General features: G+C 42.2%; 2 protein-coding genes across 3 annotated transcripts; both read right to left on the bottom strand.

The window, feature by feature from the left end:
* Positions 1-365: 365 nt before the first annotated feature.
* zgc:110540 (deoxynucleoside kinase) lies at positions 366-7,902 on the bottom strand. The gene is made up of 8 exons (XM_049591939.1): positions 7,674-7,902; positions 4,310-4,428; positions 4,093-4,176; positions 3,855-3,964; positions 1,371-1,518; positions 1,158-1,273; positions 877-976; positions 366-801 (listed from the first exon to the last, which is right to left on the bottom strand). Exons 1-8 carry the CDS (start codon positions 7,768-7,770, stop codon positions 775-777), a joined length of 801 nt encoding a protein of 266 aa, XP_049447896.1. The 5' UTR covers positions 7,771-7,902; the 3' UTR covers positions 366-774.
* A 4,009-nt stretch (positions 7,903-11,911) lies between these two features.
* On the bottom strand, positions 11,912-18,595 carry pfdn1 (prefoldin subunit 1). Of its 2 annotated transcripts, XM_049591931.1 has the most exons (10): positions 18,490-18,595; positions 14,539-14,705; positions 13,981-14,117; positions 13,894-13,922; positions 13,756-13,847; positions 13,468-13,513; positions 13,231-13,392; positions 13,035-13,109; positions 12,844-12,993; positions 11,912-12,722 (listed from the first exon to the last, which is right to left on the bottom strand). In XM_049591931.1, the coding sequence occupies exons 1-10, from the start codon at positions 18,553-18,555 to the stop codon at positions 12,573-12,575; spliced, it is 1,074 nt and encodes a 357-aa protein (XP_049447888.1). In that variant the 5' UTR covers positions 18,556-18,595; the 3' UTR covers positions 11,912-12,572. The 2 variants fall into 2 exon arrangements, with proteins under 2 accessions (XP_049447888.1, XP_049447889.1); XM_049591932.1 differs by lacking the exons at positions 13,035-13,109; positions 13,231-13,392; positions 13,468-13,513; positions 13,756-13,847 and having other exon boundaries at positions 12,844-12,947; positions 13,894-14,117.
* Between the last annotated feature and the right edge of the window lie 979 nt (positions 18,596-19,574).

Raw genomic sequence — 19,574 nt, 5'->3', positions numbered from 1 at the left:
CTATGTAACTTCTTTTTTTTGATGCCTTTGTAAAACAGATGTGTGTGTACAATGGGCAGTGTGCAATTTGTTGGCTGATGGTAGTCTGTACATGTACTGTAGATACAGAGTGTGTGAGATTGTGAATAGTGACAGCTCTGTTTGTGGATTGTATATATGTAGAAACTGTACGTGTCAACTTTTTGTGTCTTTTAACAGCAGATACTGCATGTATCCAAGACAAATTTCCTTCGGGACAATAAAGTCAATCTTATCTTATCTTAAAGTATGCACCGTTAAAGTAGTCTGAACAAAAACCCTAACCCATAAAACAAAGAAGATCTGAAGTTAAACACATCACACACACACACACCATCAGTCTGAGTGTTTTTATTCCAGTAGAGAAAAATAATTCCATTTGTCCCTGAAGGCATCATGGTGTGTACAGTGACTGTCAGGACAAATAAGCATTTTCACAGCTCTTAAGAAGATTCAGACTGAAGTATAAATATCAAACTGATCCAAGTAAATACATCATGTGATGACACACACACACACACACACACACACACACACACACACACACACGGTGAGTTCACTGACCGTCCCTGCTGCAGAGAACATTTTAACATTTATCTACAAAAATATAAAATATACACAAAAAGTGAAAAAGACTAAAAAATGGATTTTTTTCAGTGAAGTTAAAAACACAATGACGACTCGTTAAAACATTTACAGAGTGTAACTGGGCCGTCCAATCAGACGTCAGACGAGCTGTGATTGGTGGATGAAGTCCTACAGCGTGGTGAGGAATTCTCTGACCTGCAGGACCAAACAGACTCCACATCAGAACCCAGTAAACAGACTCCACATCAGTGATGTCACATCAATACGAACCTTGTCAATGATGGCTTCCTGTTTGATGCGGTCGTTCTTGAAGTCATCGTCTACGTCCAGAACGAGAACAGGAAGATCGTTCAGGTACTCAAAGTCCAACCTGAACACACACACAGATAGGTCATGTCATGTCTGTTTTCTTCAGCCTGGCCCTGAATGCACCACTGAGACAAACACCCGAGTACAAAACAGGTGGATTTGTTTTTAATCACAGGAGAACACAAGTTTCTGGTGGTGTTGTTGTTACCTGAGGTTGTGAGCGTACTCAGTGGTGTTGTTACCTGAGGTTCCTGTGGACGAGCCAAGCTTCATGTTTGAAGTGAAGCTGTTCCAGGTACTCCAGAGGGATTCCCTGCTCCTCCTCCCGACCCCGATGGAGCAGACGCTGCATACAACGCTGAGACACACAGACACAAACACTGGAACATGAACACAGCACTACAAACATGACTGAACTCTGTCGTACAGGTGCACTGCAGCCATCAGAGTTTTACCTGTGGCTGAGCTCTCAGGTAGATGATGGCGTCGAGGGCGATGTCAGGTTCAAACTGGTTCAGTAACCAGGTGTGCCAGTCCTGATAAACACTCCACTCCGTCTCCGTCAGGCTGCCGCACTCAAACAGGTTGGACGCAAACACGTACCTGTGACAAAGTACACACGGTTACTGCATCACTCTGCCTCCAGCTACCTGTCTCAGGTGTATGCGTGTTTGTGTAGCTACCCGTCTCAGGTGTATGCACGTTTGTGTAGCTACCCATCTCAGGTGTGTGTAGTTACCAGTCTCGGGTGTGTGTATTTACCCGTCTCGGGTGTGTGTGTAGTTATCTGTCTTTCCAGTCTCGGGTGTGTATAGTTACCCGTCTCGGGTGTGTATAGTTACTCGTCTCGGGTGTGTGTAGTTACCTGTCTTTCCAGTCTCGGGTGTGTATAGTTACACGTCTCAGGTGTGTGTGTAGTTACCAGTCTCGGGTGTGTGTAGTTACCTGTCTCGGGTGTGTGTAGTTACCTGTCTTGGGTGTGTGTGTAGTTACCAGCCTCGGGTGTGTGTAGTTACCTGCCTCGGGTGTGTGTAGTAACCTGTCTTTCCAGTCTCGGGTGTGTATAGTTACACGTCTCGGCTGTGTGTAGTTACTCGTCTCAGGTATGTATAGTTACACGTCTCGGGTGTGTATAGTTACCCGTCTCGGGAGTGCGTGTAGTTACCCGTCTCGGGTGTGCGTGTAGTTATCCGTCTCGGGTGTGTCCACAGTTACCAGTCTCGGGTGTGCGTGTAGTTACCAGTCTCGGGTGTGCGTGTAGTTACCCGTCTTGGGTGTGTCCACAGTTACCAGTCTCGGGTGTGCGTGTAGTTACCAGTCTCGGGTGTCTGTGTGGTTAACAGTCTCGGGTGTCTGTGTGGTTAACAGTCTCGGGTGTCTGTGTGGTTAACAGTCTCGGGTGTGTGTAGTTACCAGTCTCAGGTGCAGTGTTAATTTTGTCAACCAAAACTTAACGAAAACTTTTCGTTGATGACCCTTTATTCCGCGACTAATTTGTGACGAGAATGTAAATTTAATAAGTACTGACAACAAAAACTAAAGCGAAATCCCTGTTCATTATGAAGTGACGAGTAAAAACGTGATGAAAAAGCTGACGCTGGCCGGCCAGACAATCTGGATTACAAACCTTGTCAATGCCTCGATTGTTTTCCTTTTTAACCAATTAATTATCTAAACTCAAATTCAAACTCTCAGTCTATCTTTGTGATTGGATGACCTCCCCCCACCCTCCGCGCGGTGGCGGTGCATGTCCAGTTTTACCACACAGAAGCCTTGGCTCCACAGCGGGAAGCCGGGAACAACAACGCCTGTAAAACTCTGTAAAAGTACATACATACATTTTCATTTCCAGAAATTTATTTGAGACAAAATCATTCATACGGTCAATAAAAAAAACATTTTGTTAATAATAAAAAACGAATGTAATCTCAACAGTGACCGCGCCAGCTGACGGGACTGCAGCTGAACCGCTTCCAGTGTTCACTGATTCATTCAATCGTGTGTTCAATGTGTGTGTGTGTGTGTGTGTGTGTGTGTGTGTGTGTGTGTGTTAGTATGTCAGAGAGGAGGAGTATCAATAAAAAAAAAAGTTTCCACTAATTATTTCTGTGTTTATTTCTTTTATTCTTTTATTAAAACGTGTAATATAGCCAACATTATAGACCAAAAGTTAATCTAATTTATTACTGTAGAATGTATTTAGCAAATCACCACTTTCAACTGGAGACACAGGGCAGCAGCAAAATTATAAATTATGGAGGGGCGCTGTAATCCTGGCGGTCCTAGTGTTAAACACTGAATTAAAATGGGCATATGATTCAATGTGATGGCTAGGTTTTGATGCCCTTAACAGTTAAGCTATTATGATCTTCTTTTGATGTCTTAAGAGGACTGGAGCTTTATTCTTGCAGGCTGTAAATCATTTGTTGTACAAATATACAGAAAATAAACAAGAACCTGTGAAGGACAAGATTATGTATTGCATAATGCCTTAGACATTCATTTTTATTATACAAGAGTAATGTGGTACATTCTTAGTTTAAATGACTGAACACACAGTTAAAGGTATGCTTACAATGAAGTTTTTACTACCATGACAAACATCCCTTTGCAAAATCTATTACAGTATAACAAAACTGTCAAATTACGTCAAAAGACTAAAATGAGACTAAAACTAAAACTGATCTACTGACTAAATTTTAACTAAAACAAAACTAAAAGACTAAAATGTGACTTTAACTAAATCCAGTCTTTGGTGAGTGACTAAGACTAAAATGAAATTTAAAATTCTTGTCAAAATTAACACTGCTCAGGTGTGTGTGTAGTTAGTTACCTGTCTCAGGTGTTTGTAGTTAGTTACCTGTCTCAGGTGTGTGTGTAGTTAGTTACCTGTCTCAGGTGTTTGTAGTTAGTTACCTGTCTCAGGTGTGTGTAGTTACCTGTCTGAGTAGACAGAGCGTTCGTAGAACTGAACAGGGTTTTCAGCCTGCTGAAGTTTGATTGACGGAGACTGAAGCTGAGAACGAACTCTGCTGAGACACGCGTAACTCTGATGGACGGACAGGAGAACAGGTAGACAGACAGGAGGACAGGTAGAGGACAGGTAAATGGTTAGTGAAGCAGTTTCACCTGCTGGTCATCCTCCCCACCTGAGGGGGCGGAGTCGGGTCAGGTTACCTGGAAGGTGTAGGACCAGCGGCTGGGTTTATCATACAACATCTGCAGCAGGTTTCCTCCGCTCTTCTGAGAGGAGCTCAGCTCCTGCAAACAAACAAACAAACAAACAAACCGGTAAACACGTCATGTGTCACACTCAGCTTTTATTCTGAAAAGACAGGAAGTGTCTTTGTGATGCCACTGTGAAGCGTGTTGTGTTCAGGTGCAGTTTGTTTACCTGGTAGATGTCGTCACTGTCGTTCTGGACGTTGCACCATTTCCCTATGGGCTCAGGAATCACCTCCCAGTCCTCCGATGCACTCTGGAGAAGACGCACGAAGGTGGACTTTCCTGCAGCTAAGAGACAAAGAGACAGACACACAGACAGACAGAAAGACAGAGACAGAAAGACAGACAGAGACAAAGAGACGGACAAAGAGACAGAGACACAGAGGCAGAGAGACAGAAAGACAGACAGAGACACAGAGACAGACAGAGACAGAGAGACAGATGGACACTTTAACCTGTTGTATAATAAACATAAATCTGGCCTCAGTTCATCACAGAAAATCTCAAACTTGATAAATCAGGTTATAAAACACTATTTAAGTAACTGTATTTATTAGTTACTCTCTTTAGAGTATCAGCACTGTGAGATAAATACTTTATACTGCAGTAACTGTATTTATTAGTTACTCTCTTTAGAGTATCAGCACTGTGAGATAAATACTGTATACTGCAGTAACTGTATTTATTAGTTACTCTCTTTAGACTATCAGCACTGTGAGATAAATACTGTATACTGCAGTAACTGTATTTATTAGTTACTCTCTTTAGAGTATCAGCACTGTGAGATAAATACTGTATACTGCAGTAACTGTATTTATTAGTTACTCTCTTTAGAGTATCAGCACTGTGAGATAAATAATGTATACTGCAGTAACTGTATTTATTAGTTACTCTCTTTAGAGTATCAGCACTGTGAGATAAATACTGTATACTGCAGTAACTGTATTTATTAGTTACTCTCTTTAGAGTATCAGCACTGTGAGATAAATACTGTATACTGCAGTAACTGTATTTATTAGTTACTCTCTTTAGAGTATCAGCACTGTGAGATAAATACTTTATACTGCAGTAACTGTATTTATTAGTTACTCTCTTTAGACTATCAGCACTGTGAGATAAATACTGTATACTGCAGTAACTGTATTTATTAGTTACTCTTTAGAGTATCAGCACTGTGAGATAAATACTGTATACTGCAGTAACTGTATTTATTAGTTACTCTTTAGAGTATCAGCACTGTGAGATAAATACTTTATACTCCAATAACTGTATTTATTAGTTACTCTCTTTAGAGTATCAGCACTGTGAGATAAATACTGTATACTGCAGTAACTGTATTTATTAGTTACTCTTTAGAGTATCAGCACTGTGAGATAAATACTGTATACTGCAGTAACTGTATTTATTAGTTACTCTCTTTAGAGTATCAGCACTGTGAGATAAATACTTTATACTGCAGTAACTGTATTTATTAGTTACTCTCTTTAGAGTATCAGCACTGTGAGATAAATACTGTATACTGCAGTAACTGTATTTATTAGTTACTCTTTAGAGTATCAGCACTGTGAGATAAATACTGTATACTGCAGTAACTGTATTTATTAGTTGCTCTTCAGAGTATCAACACTGTGAGATAAATACTGTATACTGCAGTAACTGTATTTATTAGTTACTCTTTAGAGTATCAGCACTGTGAGATAAATACTGTATACTGCAGTAACTGTATTTATTAGTTACTCTCTTTAGAGTATCAGCACTGTGAGATAAATACTGTATACTGCAGTAACTGTATTTATTAGTTACTCTTTAGACTATCAGCATTGTGAGATAAATACTGTATACTGCAGTAACTGCATTTATTAGTTACTCTCTTTAGACTATCAGCACTGTGAGATAAATACTGTATACTGCAGTAACTGCATTTATTAGTTACTCTCTTTAGAGTATCAGCACTGTGAGATAAATACTTTATACTGCAGTAACTGCATTTATTAGTTACTCTCTTTAGACTATCAGCACTGTGAGATAAATACTTTATACTGCAGTAACTGCATTTATTAGTTACTCTCTTTAGACTATCAGCACTGTGAGATAAATACTGTATACTGCAGTAACTGCATTTATTAGTTACTCTCTTTAGACTATCAGCACTGTGAGATAAATACTGTATACTGCAGTAACTGTATTTATTAGTTACTCTCTTTAGATTATCAGCACTGTGAGATAAATACTGTATACTGCAGGAAGTGTATTTATTAGTTACTCTCTTTAGATTATCAGCACTGTGAGATAAATACTTTATACTGCAGTAACTGTATTTATTAGTTACTCTCTTTAGACTATCAGCACTGTGAGATAAATACTTTATACTGCAGTAACTGTATTTATTAGTTACTCTCTTTAGACTATCAGCACTGTGAGATAAATACTTTATACTGCTTTAACTGCATTTATTAGTTACTCTCTTTAGAGTATCAACACTGTGAGATATTTTATACTGCAGGAAGTGTATTTATTAGTTACTCTCTTTAGAGTATCAGCACTGTGAGATAAATACTGTATACTGCAGTAACTGCATTTATTAGTTACTCTCTTTAGATTATCAGCACTGTGAGATAAATACTGTATACTGCAGTAACTGCATTTATTAGTTACTCTCTTTAGATTATCAGCACTGTGAGATAAATACTTTATACTGCAGTAACTGCATTTATTAGTTACTCTCTTTAGACTATCAGCACTGTGAGATAAATACTGTATACTGCAGTAACTGCATTTATTAGTTACTCTCTTTAGATTATCAGCACTGTGAGATAAATACTGTATACTGCAGTAACTGCATTTATTAGTTACTCTCTTTAGACTATCAGCACTGTGAGATAAATACTGTATACTGCAGTAACTGCATTTATTAGTTACTCTCTTTAGATTATCAGCACTGTGAGATAAATACTGTATACTGCAGTAACTGCATTTATTAGTTACTCTCTTTAGATTATCAGCACTGTGAGATAAATACTTTTACACTTTAAATGAAGTAAACAAATGATGTCATGTTGTACTCTAGTAAAACAGTCACCACATGAGCAAAGTACAACATTAAAGTACTCTGACATGTATTTGTACACAGAGTAATCCTCTAGAATAATCCTCTGACAGAGTATTCTCCATTATGAGTACTTTAACTCTGATACTTTACAGTACTTGTACCAACAGAACATTTTAAATGCACTATTTGTAATAGAGTACTTTAGACTGACATAGTAGCGAGTATTTTTACTGTGATACACAGTGATGGAGTACCTGAGTAAAGACAGGTCATTTTTACTAGAAGGAAACAGGAAATCATATCTTTACATTGGTGATTATTGATTATTGATAACAGTCTGAGTTTGGCGCCACTCGGCTGGTGAAGGCGGGACGGACTGACCGGTTCAAACCAACAGACCCTCCTGGCGCTCCCCGCGGCCGGTCACTCACCGGGAGAATGTATGATTAGTAATGATCGATCAGTGATCAGTAACTAAACTCACCGATGTTTCCCTCGATGGAGATCTTCCTCTCTCTGCGGGACAAACTTCCACTCGGACTGGCGGGAACACTACGCACTCTCTTCGGTGGAGTCGCCATGTTTAAAACAATCGGCTCCTGGTCTGGTCTTTGTTTGTTTATTCTCCGCGCGGAGGGAAACCTACTGACTGACCGCGAGCTGCCGACCGCGCGCTGCTTTAAATTGGATTCCGCGCGCAGACGAGGTTTCCGGTTCCGGGGGCGGGTCTAAACGGAACAGAGATAGTGTAAAAGCACGGAGATGACAGGAGGTCTCACTCTGCTGCTGCTCACATGTCCGCCATGTTTGTTGCTCAGGGACGGCTCTGTATTTATCAGAGGAGGGGGCGTGGCCACACTGTGACAGATGTTTATAAACTTTGATGTTTGAAAGTTTAAAAAAAAAGTCTCAATTTTTCTCTGGTGTCGTACAAACACTTTGCTTTTGACAAATTTTAAATCAGACATAGAATAAAAAGTGATTCTGATTAAATATTATTTAAAGATCGGATTAATTCTGGCTGATAAACAAAGTCATTGTGGTGATTTCTAAAGAAAACATGGCGGATTGGAAACTGTGTTTTATTTAAAAGCCCCCCCCCCCCCCCAAATAATTTGCAGTTCTTTTTACAGAAAACATCCTAAAATCTGCAAAATGTTTTAAGTGAAATAAAAATCACTGAAAATTATTTAAGAAAAACAAGCAAAAAAAAAACAAAAACAGCTAACTTCTAGAAAAGAATTGAGGTGTGGAGGTGTCAGACCGGTCAGACAGGAAGTTACCCATGATGCACCTCCATCCATCACAGCTGCTGGGGTGTGTCCCAAGTCTCTTATTTTTATGGTGCTACTGCTAGCTCCTCACTTGAACTGGAAGTCGTTCGAGGTCCGCCATCTTCTAGGCCGTCCCAAGTCTCTTATTTGTGCAGCGAGGAGCTAGCCCTAGGAGCTAGCAGCAAGCTTTAAGCAGCTACGAGCTAGGATGGTCGAGAGCTTCCTAACAGGAAGTCTTTTTCAGCTTGAGGCCATGACGTATAAATACCCTCCCCCTACACCTGGCTCATTTGAACGAGATGGCGGAGAAACAGCTCAAGTGTACCCGTTAAATGCATTCTCTGCAATGAAACACTGTAATTCACATGCCTACGTGACTACAAAGAGTAACGTTGATGAGATTTCTTGCAAGACTGTCATGTTGTTATTAAGTTTATTTCATTCACAACCCGTTGCGTTGTTCAGCGGACTGTCTGTGATGTGTGGCTGTTAAATGTGCAGCTGCTCATGTCCAGAACCACACACACACACACACACACACACACACACACACACACACACATTTGCCCATCATTAATTGTCCTGCATGTCATGTGAGTGGAATAATGTTTAATAGCTTGTAGGTAATATTAATCATTAATATTAATACATATTAATTAATATTATTACTTTCATGTTGTTGTAAGCTACTGTCATTACCTGCATCTCTCTCTCTCTCTCTCTCTCTCTCTCTCTCTGTCTCATTGTGTCATGTGGATTACTGTTAATTTATCATGCTGATCTGTTCTGTACGACATCTATTGCACGTCTGTCCGTCCTGGAAGAGGGATCCCTCCTCAGTTGTTCTTCCTGAGGTTTCTACCGTTTTTTCCCCGTTAAAGGGTTTTTTGGGGAGTTTTTCCTGATCAGCTGTGAGGGTCATAAGGACAGAGGGATGTTGTATGCTGTAAAGCCCTGTGAGGCAAATTGTGATTTGTGATATTGGGCTTTATAAATAAAATTGACTGATTGAGGCAGACTGACAGGTCTGATGTCTTATTCACTCAGCAGCTGACTTGTTGAATGATGGCGAGTGGATTTAATAATAGTGATAATAATGATGATGATAATAAGAATGATAATGATGCTCATCACAGTGGCAGGGCTACAGACCGTTCTTTAATTGCCACAAACTTCGGCAAATGACTCAATAACAATGGTAATACATGCAAAACTGTGTGACCAAAGTCATCACGGGGGGGAACTTGGGATGTAGATATGCAGCAGATCCAGCTGTGCCGCCGTCATCAGAAATAGACGTCGCTTCACGTGACACTACAGTGGAAAGGACATGTCATGTCTCTTAAACCGACAATGCTCGCTCATCGCTCCTAGCGCTAGCTCCTCACATTTTTTCCAAGGTGGGAGGGGCTAAACAGCTAGCAAAGTCGGCTAGCAGTAGCACTAGCAGTAATTTAAGAGACTTGGGACGGACCCCTGGACACCTGAGGACAGGACGTCCATGATGGACTGGTCAGAGTCCATAGGCTCGCTGGAGATGAACTGCGCCTCGCCTGGAAAGTAGACGAGAGCAGGCGGCTGCAGCGGGGCGGTGACATAAAGCTGCGGTGAAGTCGGACAGTTTGCCGACAGTTTCCAGCAGCCTTCAGTCCGTACAGGAAGTCACAGACACACTTACATCCTGTCTGGAATGATGTCAGTTCATTAAAAAAGTGATCAGACCCATATATCAGTTTGTTTCAGTCTCCAGTTGTTTTAATTATGATAAATTAATTTATTAAAATGCTTTACAGGTGATCTGTAGTTTATGTTCACGGTTCATGAACTCTGCTGTAAATCAGCATCATATCAGTTTGACCTGTCACCATGGCAACAGAGACTGACTACACTGTGTTTGACTGTAAGCTTCATATTTTATACAAGACAACAGCTTTCATTAAGGCTCAGTCAGACACAGTCAGGGCTTCACATCTGTACACATGTTAGTTTAAGAGTCCTCACATCCCACTGACCACCAGTCTCTGTGCTGCTAAATACTTCAATAATTAAAACAGTCCAGTGTTATTACACAGTAGACTCTGTATAGTTTATGATGAATGTGTTCAGTCTGTGACGTCATCTTGTTGAGTCAACATCTGAACCAATCAGCTGTTAGATCAGGTGAGAGCCAGGCGGTGCAGTCGGTGGAGAGCAGCTGCAGCTGCTCGCGGTTTTATCGCCGTCCACTTTTGTAATACATCAGAGCAAGTCGGGATGAAGTCGGACACAAAACTAACCGGCAAAACTTTGCAGTTTTGTGACTTAAATTTTGACCCTACAGTGGAACAAATAACAAACCAGTTCAATCTGTGGCTGATGAGAGAGCTCACACTGAATGGTCGGGTCTTGTTGTCTAAAGCTGAGGGGACATCTCGAGCTGTCTACGTGTCTTTAGCACTTGAAATGCCTGCGGCAATATACACAAAAATTAGATAAAATTTTATTCAATTTTATTTGGAGGAACAAATGTCATTATTTAAGAAAAGATATTCTATGTAATACAAGAAGAGATGGTGGTGTTGAGGTCGTAAGTTTTGAAACATTAAATAGTACTTTTAAAGTAAAATGGTTATCTAATGTAATTAAAGAAAAAGACAATATTTGTAATGCTTTCCCTAAACATATATTTAACTCAGTTGGTGCTCTTAGACTTCTGTTAACATGTGATTATAAGACTGAAAAATTACCTGTAAAATTAGCAAACTTTCATAAACAAGCGCTGCTGTCCTGGAAAATGGTGCACATGCATAATTTCTCACCAACGAGATATTCCATCTGGAATAACAAGAATATTCAATATAGAAATAAATCACTCTATTATAAAATGTGGGTTGAAAATGGTATTGTATTAGTTAAACAACTTGTGAATGCTGAGGGACAGTTACTAACGTATGATGAATTCCTCTCTAAGTTCAGGCTGCAAATTACACCAAAGGAATATGCAGTGGTCTGTGATGCTGTACTGAGGAGTGCACTGCAGCTGCTAAGAGGATCAACTGTTGAGGTCTCTACGACTGTTCCACTCAGCAGCGTTTGTTCCTCAGAGTAAATGACATTACTAAGAAAAAATGTTTGAATAAATTCATCAGGAATCACATGCATACTGTATCTGTGCCCTCAGCAAAATTCTTTTGGACCTCGCTTTATGGTGAATTTGATGTTTGAATATGTGTCTAGTTGGAGATAAATTCTGTCTGAATAATAAAGTTAAAGAGGTCTCTTGTAAAATATTGCATAAAATAAATCCAGCAGAGAAACTTTAGAGAGATTTAAGATCGATATTGAATATCCTTAGGTTTTTTTGTGGAAATGAGGAAGAAACAATTTGTCGTGTTTGATCACTGTGTGTAGCCTATACTAGAATGTTCTGGATGGATGTTCAAACAGAAAAACTGGACAAACAATCCACTTAAAAGAAAAAGACATTTTTATTTGTTTTGAAGACGAGGAGAAAGAGAAAGACTTTATTTTTTTTGTACAGCTTCTTCTTCTTCACATTCATAAGGAGAAATGTGCAGAATCCAGACCACGCTTTGAACATTTTCTGCATGATCTGAAACAATATTGCACAACTATTGAAGCCTTAAGAGCAAGAAGACACTTAGAACTGACTCTATTATCGATAAGTGTTGTAAAGATTGACGACTGTATTGAATATCCTTCATTTGTTAGTTTTGCTTTTTGCTTTGTATTCTGTTGTTTCTGAGTTTGAACTGTCATTGGTAGAGCAGCTTTGTGTTTACTGACAGTGGTTTTCCAAAGTGTTCCTGAGCCCTTGTAGTAATATCCTTTATACAGTCATGTTGGTTTTAAATGCAGTGATGTCTGAGGGGTCAAAGGTCAGCTAAATAAAGGTCACTAAAGATTTACTACGTCTGACGCGGCGTCCTCACTGACCTGAAGTCAGACTTATAATAAATAAACAAAGACACGATGAGGAGACAAAAGGTTCAACATTTAATATGAACAACTAACAAACACACTGACAGGAACGTGTGTGTGTGTGTGTGTGTGTGTGTGTGTGTGTGTGTGTGTGTGTTACAGAGTATTATAGGTTCTTGATGAGCGTGTCACTGAGCTCTCCTTGACAGCAGCATCTCTCTGATGTTGTCTTCAGCTTCTTTCACGCTGCGTTCAAGGTACACCTTCTTCTGCTGGAAATAAGACAACACAGTCAGACCACCATTACACCTGGACACACACCTGGACAGGACACACACCTGGACACACACCTGGACAGGACACACACCTGGACACACACCTGGACAGGACACACACCTGGACAGGACACACACCTGGACAGGACACACACCTGGACACACACCTGGACAGGACACACACCTGGACAGGACACACACCTGGACACACACCTGGACAGGACACACACCTTGACACACATCTGGACAGGACACACACCTGGACAGGACACACACCTGGACACACACCTGCAAAGGACACACACTTGGACACACACCTGGACAGGACACACACCTGGACACACACCTGGAAAGGACACACACCTGGACACACACCTGGACAGGACACACACCTGGACACACACCTGGACAGGACACACACTTGGACACACACCTGGACAGGACACACACCTGGACAGGACACACACCTGGACACACACCTGGACAGGACACACACTTGGACAGGACACACACCTGGACACACACCTTGACAGGACACACACCTGGACACACATCTGGACAGGACACACACCTGGACACACACCTGGACAGGACACACACCTGGACACACACCTTGACAGGACACACACCTGGACACACATCTGGACAGGACACACACCTGGACAGGACACACACCTGGACACACATCTGGACAGGACACACACCTGGACAGGACACACACCTGGACACACACCTGGACAGGACACACACCTGGACACACATCTGGACAGGACACACACCTGCAAAGGACACACACCTGGACACACACCTTGACAGGACACACACCTGGACACACATCTGGACAGGACACACACCTGGACACACACCTGGACAGGACACACACCTGGACACACACCTTGACAGGACACACACCTGGACACACATCTGGACAGGACACACACCTGGACAGGACACACACCTGGACACACACCTGGACAGGACACACACCTGGACAGGACACACACCTGGACACACACCTGGACAGGACACACATCTGGACAGGACACACACCTGGACACACATCTGGACAGGACACACACCTGGACAGGACACACACCTGGACAGGACACACACCTGGACACACACCTGGACAGGACACACACCTGGACAGGACACACACCTGGACACACATCTGGACAGGACACACACCTGGACACACACCTGGACAGGACACACACCTGGACAGGACACACACCTGGACACACATCTGGACAGGACACACACCTGGACACACATCTGGACAGGACACACACCTGGACAGGACACACACCTGGACACACACTTGGACACACAGCAGGTAGAATAGTAAAGTGTGTATTTGTGTGTGTTTGTACCTCGAGCTCTTTAATTTTCTCATCAGCTGTTTTCTGTTTGTCCATCAGCTGATTGTTGATGTCCTCCTTCGACTGAAGAATGAACCTGAGACAACACACGCACGCACACGCACGCGCACGCACGCACACACACACACACACACACACACACACACACATTAGCAATAGAAGATCTTTGAGCGTCTGTCACACACTGACAGAGATATGTCTGTAAAGAGGACGCATCACTCTGTTTAAATTCAGAGGACAAAATATTGTCTTAATAAAAACCGACAGAGTGACGGTTCTCTTCTGTTCTGATGATCAACAACTGATCAGCTGTAATCAATAACACACCTGAGTGGTGTCACGCACCTGTGTGTAGTTCCATCACAGTAACTACAGCTCACCTGTTCACCATCATCTACTGAGTATTCAGCTCCTGTGTGATGTCACTGTGATGTCATGTTTCCTGTCAGTGTAACCTGCTCTGGTGAACAAAGATCCTGGTTGTCATGGAGACTCACATGCGTCCGACTCCCTCGTACAGTCGCGTGTTGTCGGGCAGTGTGGTGATCTCAGCGTGAGTCAGCTTGGCGTGTTTCTGAACCCGAGTCAGCTGATCGATCTGCAGGTCGGCCAACTTCACCTTCTGCTGCGTGTCGATCATCTTCACCTGCAGCTCCGAGAACGCCTACAACAGAGAGGCATCACTCTGATGAGAAACACCTGGACATCTTTCACCTTTCATCTTTCAGCATGTAGTGTTGTCACGATGCTAAAATCTTTGTTTCGGTATCAATACCAATATGAATTTCGATACTTTTCCTAAGGAAAAGTCCTTTTGGATACAAACCTTTAGAACAATAAATAGTAGGGGTGTAACGGTACCAAAAAAATCATGGTTCGGTAAGTACCTCGGTACGGACGTCACCGTTTGGTAACTCAAATGTTCCACCAAGTTGGTGTTGTCTCGTGTTGTCTCCCTTTGCGAGGCAGACTTTCTCTTGTCTTTTTTCACGTGCGCCAGCTGCAAATGTTGATACAAGTGTTGTCATACACACCACTTGTGCAATCTGTGCTCCAATAGGAACAAGAAAGGCGTTTGTGTGCACAAATGAGTAAAATAAATTAACTAAATTAATTAATTGAATCAATTTCAAAGTACCGGTATTTTCCAAATGCAGTATAGTACCGTTTGGAATACTCTAGTACCACAGTACTACTTTAGTACCGGTATACCGTGCAACACTACTAGCATGTTTGATTTTCTTTTTATCTTCCACGACTTCTCCCGTCACAGCCGTCACTTTGACCAATAGGAACATAGAGCAATCTGCTACCGTGGAAACTGTAGGACCACAACAGCCCAACCTTTTAACGTTACATATTTCCTGTGAGGACTTAAATCAGCAAACGCCCTGACAGCGATAATTGACGTGCGTCGACTGAGGCGCGTCAATTATCGCTCCTATGGCGCACTGCAGGCATTAGGCAACGCCACAGAACTAGCAGTATTTTAGGAAAAAAGCTGTTGCCATCAGTAATTGTAGCCTATATACATGTGTACTTTAGTGTGTTATATGAAATCAGAGTCAGCAGTATTTTAGGAAAGAAAAGTCACAATTATAGGCAACAATGTCTGTAGGCAGTCACCTGGTTGCAGACTGTCCTTACAGCAGCCTAGTGAGCGAGATAAGGAAAAGGATGGATGGAGATGAGAATGTCCTAGGGTGACCACACGTCCCGAAAAAATTTGGGACAGTCCTGAAATTCAAGCAGTTGTCCCGAATCCCGAATCCTGCCCTAATTGTCCCGAACATTACACCAGAGCAGAGTCTGGAGGAGTTACTGCCTGAGAAAACATTAAACACTGATAGTGGTGGTTGAGTCGTCCTGCAGCTCCCGCCGGCTGCACATTGGCTGCAGCAGTTCCTACATCAATTATGGGTGTTGTAGTTTTTAAATCGTGTACAGCAGTGGCGATGAAGTAGATGAAGAGAGTGCAAGCTGCAGCCGTGAGGACAGGGAAAGCGCAGGCAGCCACGAGGAGGAGTGATTTGCACGTTGCAGTGCAGCCTCTTGTTCTAACTGTTCAAAACTGTTCTACAAACTGACAGGCCTGAATGTACCAGGCGTCTTTTATTTTGTTAGCTTTTATTTTTTTAATTGAGTTTAACACTAGGACCGCCAGGATCACAGCGCCCCTCCAAGCACCGCAGCGGTCTGCCAGACCGTCATATGTAACTTCATTGTTTATGCTGCCCGTGTGCTCAGAAGCACTCAAAAAATGCATTTTTGTGTCATTTACGAGAAGTTATGATAAAATAAAATATATTACAGGCTATAGAATAGGACTGACAACCTCTGCAGTGTCTCCTGTCAATTAATTAACACTATTTGTCGGCTTTTTATAATTTTGCTGCTGCGCTGTGTCTCCAGTTGAAAGTGGTGATGGGCCTTTAACACAGTCTGTACTTGTGAACCGTCACCTGAACCTGTTAGCCTAAAGGCCCAAGCGCACTGAAAGCGTCTGACTCGCGCGTTTTGAAGTACACTCATTGTTTTAAATGGCCAAACACGCACTGACAGCATTTTGACGCGTGTCTAATTGCCTTGACGCCTCAACTCTGACCTTGTCTCGATTTTGGAGTGTCAAATGAGGACCCAGAGACCAGAGCTGTTCTTTCTGCAGCTGCAGCACCTGTTTGGAGAGAGGGTTATTTGTTATTTGTTCCCTGCGGAATATGTGGGAAGAGGGTCTGTTATCTGTTATATGTTGTGTATGCTGCCCTGAAACCAACCTGACTGATGATGTGTGAAAACAATTACCCCCCTGGGGACATTAAAAAACCTAACCTAACCTAACATGAATAAAAAGGTAAGGATTTTTAATTTTATGCTGTTTCATGATTAATGAGCTCATTTGCGTCAGTTTCCGCTCCAGAGAAAAGAGCTAAAACACCCAAATAAACAAATTTAATTCTTCAGTTGGCATAATAAAATAATAATAATATTTTATCTTTATCTTTATTCCTTTCACTATTCTTTTATTAAAATGCGTAATATAGCCAACAATATTATAGACCAAAAGTTAATCTAATTTATTACTGTAGAATGTATTTAGCAAATCACCACTTTCAACTGGAGACACAGCGCAGCAGCAAAATTATAAAAAGCCGACAAATAGTGTTAATTAATTGACAGGAGACACTGCAGAGGTTGTCAGTCCTATTCTATAGCCTGTAATATATTTTATTTTATCATAACTTCTCGTAAATGACACAAAAATGCATTTTTTGAGTGCTTCTGAGCACACGGGCAGCATAAACAATGAAGTTACATATGACGGTCTGGCAGACCGCTGCGGTGCTTGGAGGGGCGCTGTGATCCTGGCGGTCCTAGTGTTAAACTCAATTAAAAAAATAAAAGCTAACAAAATAAAAGACGCCTGGTACATTCAGGCCTGTCAGTTTGTAGAACAGTTTTGAACAGTTAGAACAAGAGGCTGCACTGCAACGTGCAAATCACTCCTCCTCGTGGCTGCCTGCGCTTTCCCTGTCCTCGCGGCTGCAGCTTGCGCTCTCTTCATCTACTTCATCGCCACTGCTGTACACGATTTAAAAACTACAACACCCATAATTGATGTAGGAACTGCTGCAGCCAATGTGCAGCCGGCGGGAGCTGCAGGACGACTCAACCACCACTATCAGTGTTTAATGTTTTCTCAGGCAGTAACTCCTCCAGACTCTGCTCTGGTGTAATGTTCGGGACAATTAGGGCAGGATTCGGGATTCGGGACAACTGCTTGAATTTCAGGACTGTCCCAAATTTTTTCGGGACGTGTGGTCACCCTAGGACATTCTCATCTCCATCCATCCTTTTCCCTATCTCGCTCACTAGGCTGCTGTAAGGACAGTCTGCAACCAGGTGACTGCCTACAGACATTGTTGCCTATAATTGTGACTTTTCTTTCCTAAAATACTGCTGACTCTGATTTCATATAACACACTAAAGTACACATGTATATAGGCTACAATTACTGATGGCAACAGCTTTTTTCCTAAAATACTGCTAGTTCTGTGGCGTTGCCTAATGCCTGCAGTGCGCCATAGGAGCGATAATTGACGCGCCTCAGTCGACGCACGTCAATTATCGCTGTCAGGGCGTTTGTGGCTAACAAAGGTCACAGCTTGTCTTCTCACTGTCTGATGACACACACTGTCTCCCGTGTTGAATCGGTGAAACACGGGACATTCCCGGGTCACACGGGACGGGTGGAATCCTTAAAGTGTGCGTGTCGAGAGTTAGCTCCTCGTGCTAACCGTTAGCTCCGGTGTTGCTAACCGGCAGATTAATGAGCGGTTTACAGACCGCGGCTCTGCGTCAACACACAGCAGGTGAGATCAGCTGAGCTCGCGCGACACACCTGAGGATCATCAGCTGAACAATTACACAGTACAGTCTCTCGGTTTTACCTTCTTCAGCTCCAGGTCTATGGGCGCCGCCATCTTCTCTCTCAACACTTGACAGACACTGCGCATGTGCGAGCCCGTTCTTCTTCCGTCATTGTCCAACAAAATAAAAGCGTTACATTTATTTATTTTTATTTGACCTTTGTTTTGAAATCTGTTCACAGGCACGAAGCTGAGTCCAACTCCTGTTCCTGCTCTTTTTAAGTTAAAATAAAGATCGTCTTTGTAACTCTGAATCACAACACTGTCTGAATTTTAATTTTGACAATTAGTTTTTATTTTATCCCTGCTGTTTGTTTCTATTTCATTTATTTTATAGACATTTAATTATCTTATAAACTTTAAATCTAAAAGGAGAAAATAATTTAATCATTTCTCCAGTTTCTGCGGCTTCTGCTTAATAATATATTATAGTTATTATCTTGTCACTCTGACACACCCGTCCAGGAGGCAGAGAGGTCGCCATCTTGCGCCGCCATGTATGTACGGCAGACCGAGTGGACAATCCAGCCAGCCAGAGAACGCGTTTCGCGTGTATAAACCAACCAACGAAGACAGCGGAAGGAAGGAAGGAGGAGGAGGAAACAGCAGAGAGTGTTAGTAGTTCGTCGATAGAGAGTAGTTAAAAAAGTTTTTTTAGTTATAAAGTTTGCGAATGGACCACACTTACCACGCAACAGGAGAGAATGAACCTGAACCGTCATCTGCGAGGAAAAGAAGACGCAACTTCACTCCTTGTGATGCACTCTCTGCGGCGCTTTTCCTCCTGATGATATATCTCCCCAACGATGGTAGCAGTAGCACCGAATCCCATTCTGTGCATTCAGCCTCTCTTCTCGCCCGCTCAGCATCAAACACATGGAGTTCCTCGTCTGTATGCTCCGGCTCAAACAGGTATGGCTCTGGGTCTGTGTCCGCTACAAGAAACTCTTCAAAATCGCGTTCAAAGTCGTCCATTGCAGCTACTATAGTCCGGGCTAAATAAACAGCTGAGCTCTGTTTACAGGCTACGCTGTCAGTCAGTGTGCGGGCTGGAGATTGGTGGAGCAGAGAGGGGAGGGGGGTCCCCCTCGGTATGGTAAACGAGT

This window comes from Epinephelus fuscoguttatus, linkage group LG12, assembly GCF_011397635.1.
Source record: "Epinephelus fuscoguttatus linkage group LG12, E.fuscoguttatus.final_Chr_v1".
Classification (NCBI taxonomy): Eukaryota; Metazoa; Chordata; class Actinopteri; order Perciformes; family Serranidae; genus Epinephelus; species Epinephelus fuscoguttatus.
This window is presented reverse-complemented; position numbering and strand designations above follow the sequence as displayed.